Raw genomic sequence first — 12,881 nt, forward strand, 5'->3', positions numbered from 1 at the left:
ATTCCTTCAAATAATATAGGAAAAAAAAAAAAAAAACAAGGATGCCCATATTCATCACTCTCATTTAGCACAATAGCTGGTCAAGAAGAAAAACGGGGCACACATACAGGGAAAGGAAAAAATAAAATGCTGATTGTTACTGAGGTTGTTCATTCAACAACAAATATTTATTGGAGCCTACTCTGTGCCAAGCACTGTTTGTTCTAGGCACTGTGGACAAGGTAGTGAACAAGGCAAGACCGCTCTCACAGAACTTAATGTTCTAAAAGGGAGGAAACAGAGTAAACAGTAAGAAAGTAAATAAATGAAAGAGTATCAGATAGTTATAAGTGTAATGTGAAGAATTAAAATGGGATTTTAATTTGGGGACTGTGAAAGTACTAGGTTGTGGAGGGGGAAATCTAGATGTCTTTTTTGTTTATTTTTTTAAAGAAATTAAGTTGTATTAAAAATTTCCAACAAAGTATATGTTTGATCTATATACCTTGTGAGGTCATACAGTTTTTTTGTTTTTTAAATTGTGCTTTAAGTGAACGCTTACAGCTCAAGTTAGTTTCTCATACAAAAACTTATATGCACATTGTTATGTGACTCTAGTTCCTCGCTCTATAATGGGACAGCACACTCCTCTTTTCCACCAGGAGGAAATCAAGATTTCTATTCTAATTTATATAATTCAAGATCAACCAAAAGATTACTAGAGATGGTGAATTCAGCAAAGTTGTAGATGTAAGAAATCTAAGAAGAAACTGCATTCCTCAATTCATAAAAAACAAACGCACAAACAAAAGGCTACATAGTTAATAGAATTAAAACTCATTAAATACATGAGAATTTAATTTGGGATTATGAGTTTCTCCCCACATCAGAAATTCTGAAAGAAACAAAAAGGGTGATATGACTAAGTAAAACCATAAACTATGCTCCTAATTTTAAAATGTATATGCCAACTTAGGTACCTAATACAGCTTGAAAGTATGATGAACACTCATCTGGAAGAATAAACTGACAGAAATATCAAAGGCCATTGTTTTGGAAAAGATGATATACCTTACTAGATTTTAAAATTGAACTAAAAGTCAAATTATTATAACTATATGGTAATGTGTTAAAAATAGGAAGGCTGTTAAGACTTTTTTTGGATTCAAATTATGAATGAGAAATTAGTAACACACTGTTCCACAAGGTAAGGAGTACTGCCGTTTGGCTCTATTTTCAAAGTGAGACTCCTATACTCTGAAAGTAACAGCGTTAGCAGGCATACCACTTCTTGAAAGCCAGCCATGAATAAAACACACAACTCTCAGAGCTTCTGGGTTTGTAACTGGTTTTTGAATGGACCTTTTCAGCCTTAGACAACCCTTAGGTATCACAGAAATGGCTTCTTTAAATTATTGATTGTCATAAAGTTGACAGTATGGTCAGTTCTCTCTACAATATTTCATACGCCACTTCTAAGGGAATAAAGCCATAAAAGCTTCTTCAGGTTTAAGAAAACAGTAATTCAAAGTACCTGGAAAATCAACGTTTTTGACTATATGGGCACTGGCCTTGAGACCATCGCCAATGAAACCTTCAAAAGGTTCCAAAATTTTGCCCTCTTTCCCCTAGCCCACGTAGAAATTTGACATTATTTGTGCCATGTGTAGAACTTAGCAAGTATTAGCAGATTAAGAATTGATTTTGGCTCTGCCTATACATTTCCTACATCTTTTAATGCATAAATGAGTTTTGAATTAATCCTTAAAATTTCTCTTAACCTATAGCGATTATCGGAAACTCTCGTGGCGTAGTGGTTAAGTGCTACGGCTGCTAACCAAACGGTCGGCAGCTCGAATCCACCAGGCACTCCTTGGAAACTCTATTGGGCAGTTCTACTCTGTCCTCTAGGGTCGCTATGAGTCAGAATCGACTAGACAGCACTGGGTTTTATAGCGATTATAGTTCAGTTGCCCTGTTAATGGTACTTACATTTACATTTTAATGGCTCCAATTTGTGTTCCTGGGGCAAATATGCAATGTGATAACCAGATGTGAAAAATTAAAAGAGTGATTAGTTCACTTTCATATGTGGGTGTAATCATATTTTAAAGTATGAACCAGAGTTAACACTAGTGGTCTCAGGGGTAGTGAAGACTGTTTTTTTTAAAGGCTTAGCTGAAGTATACATAGGATGCTGAGCATGCTGTGTTAGTGATTTGTGGGTGACTCATTAGCCATGTGCTGACATAATACAACTATTAAATGATTGTCAATTACACTTTTCAGTGAAATTATCTTCTAATTTATGAGGAACCCAATGCAAGTCACTAATATTGTCTAATAGTGACATCTGCATAAGACTTGTAATAGTTAAAACTTAGTGAACTTAAAGGAGCTGTTACCATAAAGTCTGTGTTGAAGACAAAAAAAAAAGAAACCTGGAAAGCTGGTAAATAGATATGAAGTTCTAAAAATGCACTCAAACTATTGTAAGAAATTATTTTATAACAAAAGCAACAATGGAGATTTTGCCCTACGAACTTAAGAATGTATTCTAAAGCTGTATTTTTCATTAAATTTTTATAAAGAAAATAAGTAAATAAATGTAAAAGACTCCTCTTGCTGCCGCGCAGAATATGACGTGGGTAGGGTAAAAGTCAAAGTGGAGAACACGGAGAGGAGGCTGCTGTATGAGTCCAGGCAAGAAGTGCTGGCTCGGTCTAGGAGGTGGCAGCGAAAACGGACAGATTTATATGGGCTTTGACAGTAGAATCAGCAGAGTATGGGGATTTGAATAGATGTAATGGGGGAGGGGGATGTGTCAAAGATGTCTTCCGTACTTTTAGATCAGCGTCCTGAGGGGAAGGTGGTGCCATTTACTGGTAAGAATGAAAAACACAAGAGAAGCAGATTTGATGGGAAAAGATCAAAGACTCAATAAGTAATGAAACAGAAAAATCAGTGGAACAGCAAAGTCCAGAAAAAGATTCTAGTATATACTGGAATTTCATATACAATGCAAATGTCGTTTCTCACGGCAGAGGAAAAGGGAGGATAAACTCTTTAGTAATCACAGTTCCTATCCAATACGGAAAAGGAAATTAAGAGTCCTACTTCACAACTGACATCAGAATGGATTCCAGATGGATTAAGATTTAAATCTAAAACACAACTATAAAAGAAAGTAGTGAAAAATTTTTATAAATTGTTTTTATTTAAATTTCTATAATAAGGCTCTTATGGTGTGCCAACACAGCAAAACATCACCAAGAAAAAAGAATAAAATCACTATGTAAAAGTTTAAAGCTTCAGAATTGTTAGGATGAAAAAGCTTAAGAACTGTTAGGCTGAAAAAATCAAGTGGCCAAAAAAAAAAAAAAAAACCCTGGGAAAAAATGTATCCCATGCATTTAAAAGGGTTGCAGTAACTAACATATTAAAAAACAGCATATTTAAATCAATGAGAAAAACTGATAAACCACCACCAAAAAATTGAGCAACACAATGAACAATTCACAAGGAAATACAAACAGCCAACAAATATCCTAGGATATTCACCCTCACTAAAACCAAAAAAAGAAAAAACTGCCCTTGAGTTGATCCAACTCATGAAGACTCCATTGTGTCAGACTAGAACTGTGCTCCACAGGATTTTCAATGGCTGATTTTTCAGAAGTAGGTTGCCAGATGTTTCTTCCAAGGTGCCTCTGCCAACCTTTTAGTTAGCAGGTGAGCACGTTAACCATTTTGGACCATCCAGGGACTCCTCAACCTCACCAGTCAATACAAAATAATAGATTAATCTCCAAAAGGACTGCTAATTACATAGTACAATGACACAGTAAAATATGCAGTGACTAGAGCTCACTAACACTGCCGATGAGAAAGTGTAAGCTGTAGAAATTGTTTTGAAAGCTAATCTGGCAATAACAAGCCAAAAAAAAAAATGGCAATACGTATCAGAAAGTCCCCAAAAGGGACATACACTTTGACCCATCATTCCCACTTTTAGGACTTTATTTAAAAGGTATGTACAAGCTTGGTCACTGCAACATGTATGTAACAGTCAAAAATCAGAAACCACAGAGATCAATTAATATAACCATTAAGAGTGATGATGCAACAAATCTGTGTTTTTAACTTGGAAAGATGTTCATATATACTGTTAGTGGAAAAAAAAGCAGGTATGGTATGATTTCATTTTGTTTAAAATTTATTTATTCACATCTATAACATATGCTCCTGTACATTAAGAAGAGTCTGGAATAACATAATAAACTGTTGAAAGTGATTATTTCTACGTAGTAAGATTACAAACTGCCGAGTTTCACTTAGTTCTTCATACTTTCCCTATACCTAATTTTTTTTACAACATATATAACGTGTATAAAAATATGCAAAATATACAAAAAAAGTATCAAATCAACAACAACAAAAAGATCCAACAGAGAAATATGCAAAGGATATGAATAGGCAACTGCCAGAAGAGAGTATAAATGACCAGTAAAACTACCACAAGATGCTCGGCCTCATTAATAATCAAAGAAATCCAAGTCAAAGAGAGGTAACTTCACACCCACCCACAGAACAAAAATTAAGAGGGCTGATTGCTTCAAATGCTGGCGAGGTCATGAGGAAACAAAAATACCCCCAGTAAAGAGGTCAGCACAACTGGACTAAACTAAAAGCAAAGAAGTTTCCTGAATACAATCGAATGCTTCAAAGGTCAGGGTACCAGGGACAGGCGTCTGGGGACCATGGTTTCAGGGAACATCTAGATCAACTGGCATAACAAAATGTATTAAGAAAACATTCTGCATTCCAGTTTCATAAGTGGCATCTGGGTTCTTAAATGCTAGCAAGCAGCCATCTAAGATACATCAAGTGGTCTTAACCGACCTGGAGCAAAGGAGAATGAAGAACACCAAAGACGTAAGGTAAATATGAGCCCAAGAGACAGAAAGGCCACAAAAACTACATCAGCCTGAGACCGCAAGAACTAGATGGTGCCTGGCTACCACCAAGGACTGCCCTGACAGGGAACACAACAGAGAATCCCTCAAGGAGCAGAACAGCAGGATACAGACCTCAACTTCTCATAAAAAAAAAAAAAAAAAAAGACCAGGCTTAATGGTCTGACTGAGACTAGAGGGACTTCAGAGGTCATGGTCCCCAGACTCTGTTAATCTAAGACTGGAACCATTCCTGAAGCCAACTCTTCAGATAGGGATTGGACTAGACTATAACACAGAAAATGATACTGGTGAGGAGTGAGCTTCTTCGTTCAAGTAGACACATGAGGCTATGTAGACACATGAGACCGTGTAAGCAGCTCCTGTCTGAAAGTGAGATAAAAAGGCAGAGGGGACAGGAGCTGGCTGAATGGACACAGGGAATACAGGGTGGAGAGGAGGAGTGTGCTCTTGCATTAGGGGGAGAGCAACTAGGAGTACACAGCACAGTGTGTATAAGTTTTTGTATGAGAGACTGAGTTGATTAATGCACAATCAAAAAAAAAAAAAATACTCCTGGGAAGAAAGTATATTTGTATATCCACTCTGAAGGATAATTTGATACTACCTACAAAAAAAAAAAAAAAATTTTTTTTTTTTTTTTATCAGTAACAAAGTTGATGTGTCCCTAGGTGGCACAAACGGTTTACACTCAGCTACTAACATAAATGTTGGCAGTGTGAATGCACCTAGCACTGCCACAAAAGAAAGGCCTGGCAATCCACTCCTTAAAGATTACAGCCAAGAAAACCCTATGGAGTTCTACCCCACAACACTTGGGGTTACCATGCGCCGGAATCAACTCAATGGCAATGCGCTGACCCCGCAATTTAGCAAATCACTTCTAGAGACATACCTTAGACAAACACTGTGCACATATACAAGGAAACATGTCAGGAATGCTTGCTACACTTTGTTTATTAATAGTAAAAAAACCTGGAAACAAGGCAATGGTTAAGTAATACAAAGAAAGGAATTCTTGGAAGTTGTTAAAAAGAATGAGTTAGATCTCTAAGTAACAACCTGGGCAGAATCTAAGGATCTATGACAGCGACATTCATTATCTTGAAAATTAAAAAGCTACTCCTGCCATAACTGATTGTATAACTAAGAGGATTTTACAGAGTTAGTTCTGGACATTTCAAATGACTCCTTAGCTTTGCTGGCTGACTCTGAGACACTCTGTAAGACAGCGGCATAGCATGAACGAGGCCACAGGAAAAGCCCTGCCCGTCTTCCCAGCCTCATCTATGAGAAGTTATGGCGAAGGCACACTCTTAGCAGCAGCACCGCTGAGCTTAAAGAATTGAGGCACATGTGACACCTGAGAAAGCTTGGTCTTTAGCTGCAGGCAATGTTCTTCACAACAATCAGCTGATCTCCTAGAACCTCTGAGAAAGGACACCAGAGAAGCCACCTTACCAATTCGCAGGTAATCCAGGTCCAGAGCAGTGGCTTTCAAATAGTACTGACCACGACCACAGAAAGAAATGCATTTTACAGTAAGACCCAATAGAAACATCCACCCCCATACACTTATATGAAACCAAAGTCTCACAGAATAGTAAACTTTAGTACATGCCATGTGCTCTAATTTCTTTTCCTATTCTATTCCACTTTATTGAAAACGCTGTCATCACCCATTAAAATTGATTTTACAACTCACCAATGAATTTCTACCCACAATCTGAAAAAATGCTAATCCAGAATAGCAGGTGCATAGCCAATCACCATTCTATCTCCCACTGCCACTAAGTTCATCTGCTACCTTGCTTCTACTCAGGCCATCCCACCTACTTGAAATACCTTCCTCACTTCTTTCCCCCATATAATCCAACCATATGAAAAAAAAAAAAAAACCATATAAATCCTATTAATTCTTCCAGACCTACCTAAAATCTCAACTCAATCACAGACTTACCCAGTCACACTCTTGAAATATTCTCTTTTAACTCTTAACGCATTCACAACACAATAATTCATCTGTCAATTAATACTCCGTGCCATTTATTTTGTCTAGAATTATCGTTCAAATCTTGACGGCAAGGGTTACTCTTATACTGATTTATAGATACTACTGTATATTCATAATGCCTCACACATAGCAAATGTATCGATTTTATTTCCTTTTAAGAACCTCAGCTTATCTGTTCCTTCTCAGAGTATTCACAAGAAAATGCCATTCATGGTAAGCAATAAGAGTATTTTACCTAAAGTCAAAAGTGAGAAAGGTAGTCTACAAACTACCATAGAACTTCAATTAAATAACTGCTGAATAAACAATTCGATGAAAGCAAGACTAAACTCAGAGCTCTCAAAATTCTCAGAGAACATCCCTAGGAAAAGGGCTTACCTGTATAGTGAGACCTGGGGCCATGACGTTTAAATCTTTCTGCAGAGCTTGCTTCAGGTTTTCATCTATTTGATCTGTTTTTGAAGCCAAGAACAACAGCTCTCATGATACTTTTTTTTTAAATAATAAAACAAAACCAATCATTATTAGGCCTCAAGTTTCCATGGTACTATCCTTTCACAGAACTTAAACTGTTAAACTGCTTCAGATTAGGTAGGTAGGTAGATACACAGACATATATATACACAAACACATATACTCTGTTTTTCTTTTGTGTAGGAGAAAGTATAAGGAATTACCTAATAAAAAAATTAAGAAGGAAGATGACAAGCACAATCTACATTTATCCAATAATGAAGGATTAGAGAATCTGGGTCTATAGTATCTTAATTCAGGGCTTTATGTCCCGATTCTCAGAAAAAGGCAAATCCCTATCTTCCGTCAACCTCTACCCAATTCCAAAAATAACTAAATTTCATTTCCATGGATCTCAGCTTACCATTACTTTAGATTTAAAAAGAGGGAAAAAAGCTCACAGCAAGGTGTTTGAAACACACACAGATGGACAATAAAGACACCACTTCACTTGTAACTTCTAATTCATAAATTTTCTATTCACCTCAATGGTACTTTCACCACTATTAAAATGGTGACCAGTGATGTGACAAATTAGGACAGGTAAGTTTCCTCATACGCCATCAAAGGATGATAATCAAAGAAGAAATCAGTTGGTAGATCTCTAAATTGATAACCATCCCTATGCCTCTTTCTCAGAAATTCACTAGAAATTCCAGGAAGGAGGAGCGAGCAATCAATATGAACAACCAATTCCCTGGTCAGAGCTTTCACTCTCACAAATGAAAAGTGACTTGTGCAGAAAAGAGTTAACATACAGGCCTGAGAATGTGCTCCTTAGAAAGGTCTGTTTATGAGGTTGGCCCTTGGCTAGCATCTGAGAACTTGGATTTGGGGAGAATTCCTACCATTCCCAGAACTGGTAACGGTAGCTGAGTATCTGTTTTCCTTCTACAGTCTGGAATTTTGCTACTTGCTAGGACTACTTGACCAGCCCCCAATAAAACCTTGGGCGCTGAGTCTCAAACGAGCTTCCCTCATAGACTATACTTCGAAAGTGTTGTCACAATTCGATGCTGGAGGAATTAAGTGTGTCCTGTACGATTCCACTGGGAAAGAACTCTTGGAAGCTTGTGACTGGTTCCCTCTAAACTTTGCCCCGTGAGCCTTTTCCCTTTGCTGATTTTGCTTTGTATCCTTCTGCTATAAATCTCACCCACAAGTATGACTATATGCTGGCTTCTGTCAGTCCTCTTAGTAAATCATCAAATCTGGGACTGTCTTCAGAAGTTCCCACATGACATAATTCCTTAAAGTCTTCTAAATTTCCTCAAGTTATCTACCAAATTAGCAACAAAGCTGATTTTATTCTATCACAGTACAGCCAGAATATGGTCTGTAAGTATATGAAGTTTTTCCAGTTTCTACCAAGTTATATATTATGCATTCAGAAAAAATATTTTAAAGATAACTGCTCTATTATGAAATCAGAAGAAATGCTCATATAACGTAAAGTTTTAAAAAAACAACCTGTTGCCATCAAGTTGATTCAGACTCACAGAAACTCTATAGGACAGAGTAGAGCTGCCCCATAGGGTTTCCAAGGAGAGGCTGGTGGATTTCAACTGCGGACCTTTTGGTTAGCAGACGAGCTCTTAACCACTACACCACCAGAGCTCCATCATAAAGTTTACTAACATTATCACAGCATCCATGAACAAGCTGAACAAGATTTCTACTTACCAAACAATTCAATATAAACTTCTTGAAGTGTGTGAGCACTGCAAAACTGGTTCAGCTCATGGTGGATTTTATTAAAGATTAAGGTCTTGTCATAATCCGCAGTATAGTTCCTCACGATATCAAACACTGAAGGAGAGGTACAATCCATATTTGTTTTACATAAGACTGACTAAGGTATCTTCTAATTCAGTCAGGGTAAAAGTTAACAGTGAAATAATGTACATGAGGAATCGTTAACAAAACAGTAAAAAATAAAACACAACTCACAATCCTTGCGTTCCTCGTGCTCAAATTTTCCAGATATTTTTTAGCATTGAATTCCATACTAAGCAAAGTATATTATCATTTTGGAGGGAACAGGTAACAGGAAAACCTCAAGGTTTTCAAGCAAGGGCATGGCACAATCAGCTTTATACTCCAGCAGCGACCAACTGAGAGGCAGAGATCAGAGGCAGGGCAAGTGGCAGGCAATTACTGCAAAAGCTTAGCTAACAGGTAAAGAGGACCTGCGCTAACTGAGGAACAAGGAATGAAAAGAGGGGAGCAGCTGCAAAAGACCATGTAAGAAAAGGTAGTTTTTTTAAATTTAAATATATATAAAATGCCTGCTTTTAAAAACACTGGGTCAAAGGCTGTAAAAAATATACCAGGCTAGAAGAGGAAGAAATTAACACCTATACAACCAGCCTTTATGTTACGCAATTTACATACATTAGCACTTAATTCTCACAAAAATTCATAATTTTATGTATTAGGACATTGAGAACCAGAGAATTTCAGAAATGTGTCAAAGGGAATATACTAGCCTGTGTCAGGACCCGGGCTCTACCCACCAAAACATGCTGCTTTCTGCCTTCAGACCCAAGGACCTGATCCACCGGCCTTCCCATGTAGGATGTTCAATGCAATGACTCACTTGCTTGATCATTTTCCAAGTGAACTGGTGATCTAATAGTTTCCTATTTCTCTCTGACCAGAGAACCATAGGTCTCTTCCCTTTTTGTTTTCCTGACTATACAGGCAGTCCTTGGGCAAAGGGCAATAGAAGAGGTTCCCGCCCTTTATTGTTATGTAAATTTGCCCTCACTTCGAAATGACTGAACCAACCCCTACTCACAAGAAAATTCATCAGGACCACCTTCACCTACTGCACATACAGCTTTTAAATCATAGCAAGGGCTTAGAGCCTTTAGTTTTCTTGTAAGGCTAAATAAGAATAGTATGTACCTGTTCTGTAAAAAAAGTAACTACAAATTTGACTTAAAGACACAGTTAGGAACTGATCTCATTCGTAATCCGAAACTTGGAGACTGCCTGTAATTCATTCCAATGATTTGTGATCCGGTGTGGTGAAATGAGTTCCTTCTGGCATTCTGCCTTGGCTCTTGCAAAAAGAGCTTCAGAGATTTTCCCCCTAAACCCTGAATAGTTACCTTTGCCCTGGTTTTTTACCCCAGACATTGTTACTTTTGCCCAGGTTGACTGACACTTCCTGAGTAGGCTGTGAACAACTTAGTTTGATACTTTCGTCTAATCCTGGGCAGCAGGCTGCCCTGTAATTGGCATGCACCCTGCAGGGATTGGTCAAACTATGCAAATGAAGTGTTGAAGTGTCTGTGGCCTACCAAGAGGGGACTGGTTAGTTCATGGCCCTGAGAGAAGTGCCATGCCTTAAACTGACAAGTAGTTTGCGTATTTAAGCAGCCAGCCCCACAGAGGTTTGTCAGAAAGAAGAAAAGCAGGAAGAAGGAAGAAAGCAGAAGCAGCAGAGAAAGAAAGGAGGCAAGGAATTTCCTAAGAGCTGTAACAATGGTCAATGGCTGTAATACTGAAGAGAGTGAGAGGCCCAGCAGGGGCCCAGTGGCAGAGCCAGCATCAACAGGCCTGGAAGGGATCCAGCGGCTCAGAGCAGATAGTGGCAGAGGGCAGGGCCAAGAGGAGGCAGTCCTCAGGGGGCCGAGAGAAGTTGAGAGAACTGTCCTGCCCTAAAGAAGGGAAACTGCCCACATGCTTCCTGATCCTGATTCTTGAGTTGTAATCTGTTCCTTAAGAAACCACTTAACTGTAAGTATGGTCTGTGATGTTGTGTGTGGTCACTGCAACACAGAGAAGTAGAGAGTGCCATGGGAAGGACAGCTGGTCAGGATTTTTAAAAAAAGGTTTGAGAGTGGAGGTATGTCTGACCTCCACCTCATAGGGATCACTTTGGGCTGATCCTGGTCATTTTCTCCCTTAAAATTAGACAGGTTCTGATGATGCCGGATTACTACTGCTACTACAACCTGCATTTTACACTAGGGAGAGCAGAGGAAAAAAGATAAGGAAAATGCTTAAAAATTGATCCAAATTCACTTGACAGCAATACAGCCTGTTTTCTGCTCTGAAATCTTTCTGCTATTTTTGCCTATGCCTGTGATGTTAAATTTAACATGTCCTTATATCCCAGTATATCTTCTTAGGTCTGTTATCATGTCTTCTGAAGTAAAATAAAAACTCCTTGAGGGCAAAAGCTACAACTTCACCTCTGTGAACTGTCCTTGCCAAGCACCAAAAATCTGCTGGCGTCAAGTCGATTTTGACACATAGAGACCCTACAGGACAGAGTAGAACTGCCCCATAGAGTTTCCAAGGAGTGCCTGATGGATGTAAACTGCTGACCTTTTGGTTAGCAGCCGCAGCACTTAACCACTAAGCCACCATGGTTTCCTTGCCAAACACAGTACCCTATATATACCAGGCATGCTAGTTTTGACAAGGATGAAGATAACAGCAAGAGTGTTCTTTAGAGCTCGACCAAAGCTTCTAATTAAGTTTATTTGAACGGTGCCCATTCCATCTCTATGGGTTTTCATCTTTTACCAAAAAAATGCTTTCCCTTCACTGAGGACTTTGATTGCTTTGCAAATTAGACCAAATATCAACTAGAAAAGATCTGCCTATGGTCACAAAATCAATAAGCTACAGATTATTACCACACAAGGAAATAATTTCTCATCCTGACTGGATAAAATACTACTTTCCAATTCTAGAAATAATCAATGATCTTGCTCTTAGAAGCCACTCTACTCAGAGAAGAGCAACCCATATCATTGCAGAAAGTCAACCCTGTCCAGAATATGCCACTGACTTCTTCTCTTACATTTATCAGAAGCCACTGATGTCATGAAACTTTAAAGTACGTTCCTATTCCTCAGGGAATCTCTCAAATCATAAGTACTCTGATGATGACTATTAAAAAAAAAAAACAGTAGATGGGTACCATACCTGCATAAGGAGCCAACATATTAACCACTTCTATTCGGTCAATATAGATCATGACCCCACCACTAAAAACAAAGGAAATGGAAGATATGTAAGTCAAATACAAGTCCACAATAATCCCAAATTAATCTTGTATACCCAAGCATATGCCACATGATAGACATTTACAAGGAAAATCTACACACATATGATACTGCTTGATTAAAATGACCCTTTCCAGGGTCAGAGAGGACACTCTACTATTCTGCCTCCACACACTCACCTGGCTCCTCCCTTAATCAAATGCCCGCTTCCAACAGCTCTGATCAAACTGGCTCACATGAGGGCTAAATGTATAACCCAGAGCTACTTAGCACTTTGCCCTAATTAACTGAAGTCACCAGTCAGGGCAGTGCACTTCTCCACTTTTCCACTGAGGAACCAAGCAAAGTGAAAAGGTTCCCAAGAGGTATGGA

At 38.4% G+C, this 12,881-nt stretch overlaps 1 protein-coding gene across 6 annotated transcripts in view; it reads right to left on the reverse strand.

Moving 5' to 3' along the window:
- The window catches only part of ERLIN1 (ER lipid raft associated 1), a 58,904-nt gene that overhangs the window by 37,611 nt on the left and 8,412 nt on the right, over positions 1-12,881 (reverse strand). For all 6 annotated transcript variants that reach the window (XM_049855022.1, XM_049855023.1, XM_049855024.1 and 3 more), the window contains 3 exons: positions 12,430-12,491; positions 9,166-9,291; positions 7,348-7,421 (listed from right to left, as the gene is read on the reverse strand). In XM_049855022.1, the coding sequence (XP_049710979.1) occupies positions 7,348-7,421; positions 9,166-9,291; positions 12,430-12,491 (262 nt within the window). The remainder of the gene's footprint in view (positions 1-7,347; positions 7,422-9,165; positions 9,292-12,429; positions 12,492-12,881) is intronic.

This window comes from Elephas maximus, chromosome 16, assembly GCF_024166365.1.
Source record: "Elephas maximus indicus isolate mEleMax1 chromosome 16, mEleMax1 primary haplotype, whole genome shotgun sequence".
Taxonomy (NCBI): Eukaryota; Metazoa; Chordata; class Mammalia; order Proboscidea; family Elephantidae; genus Elephas; species Elephas maximus.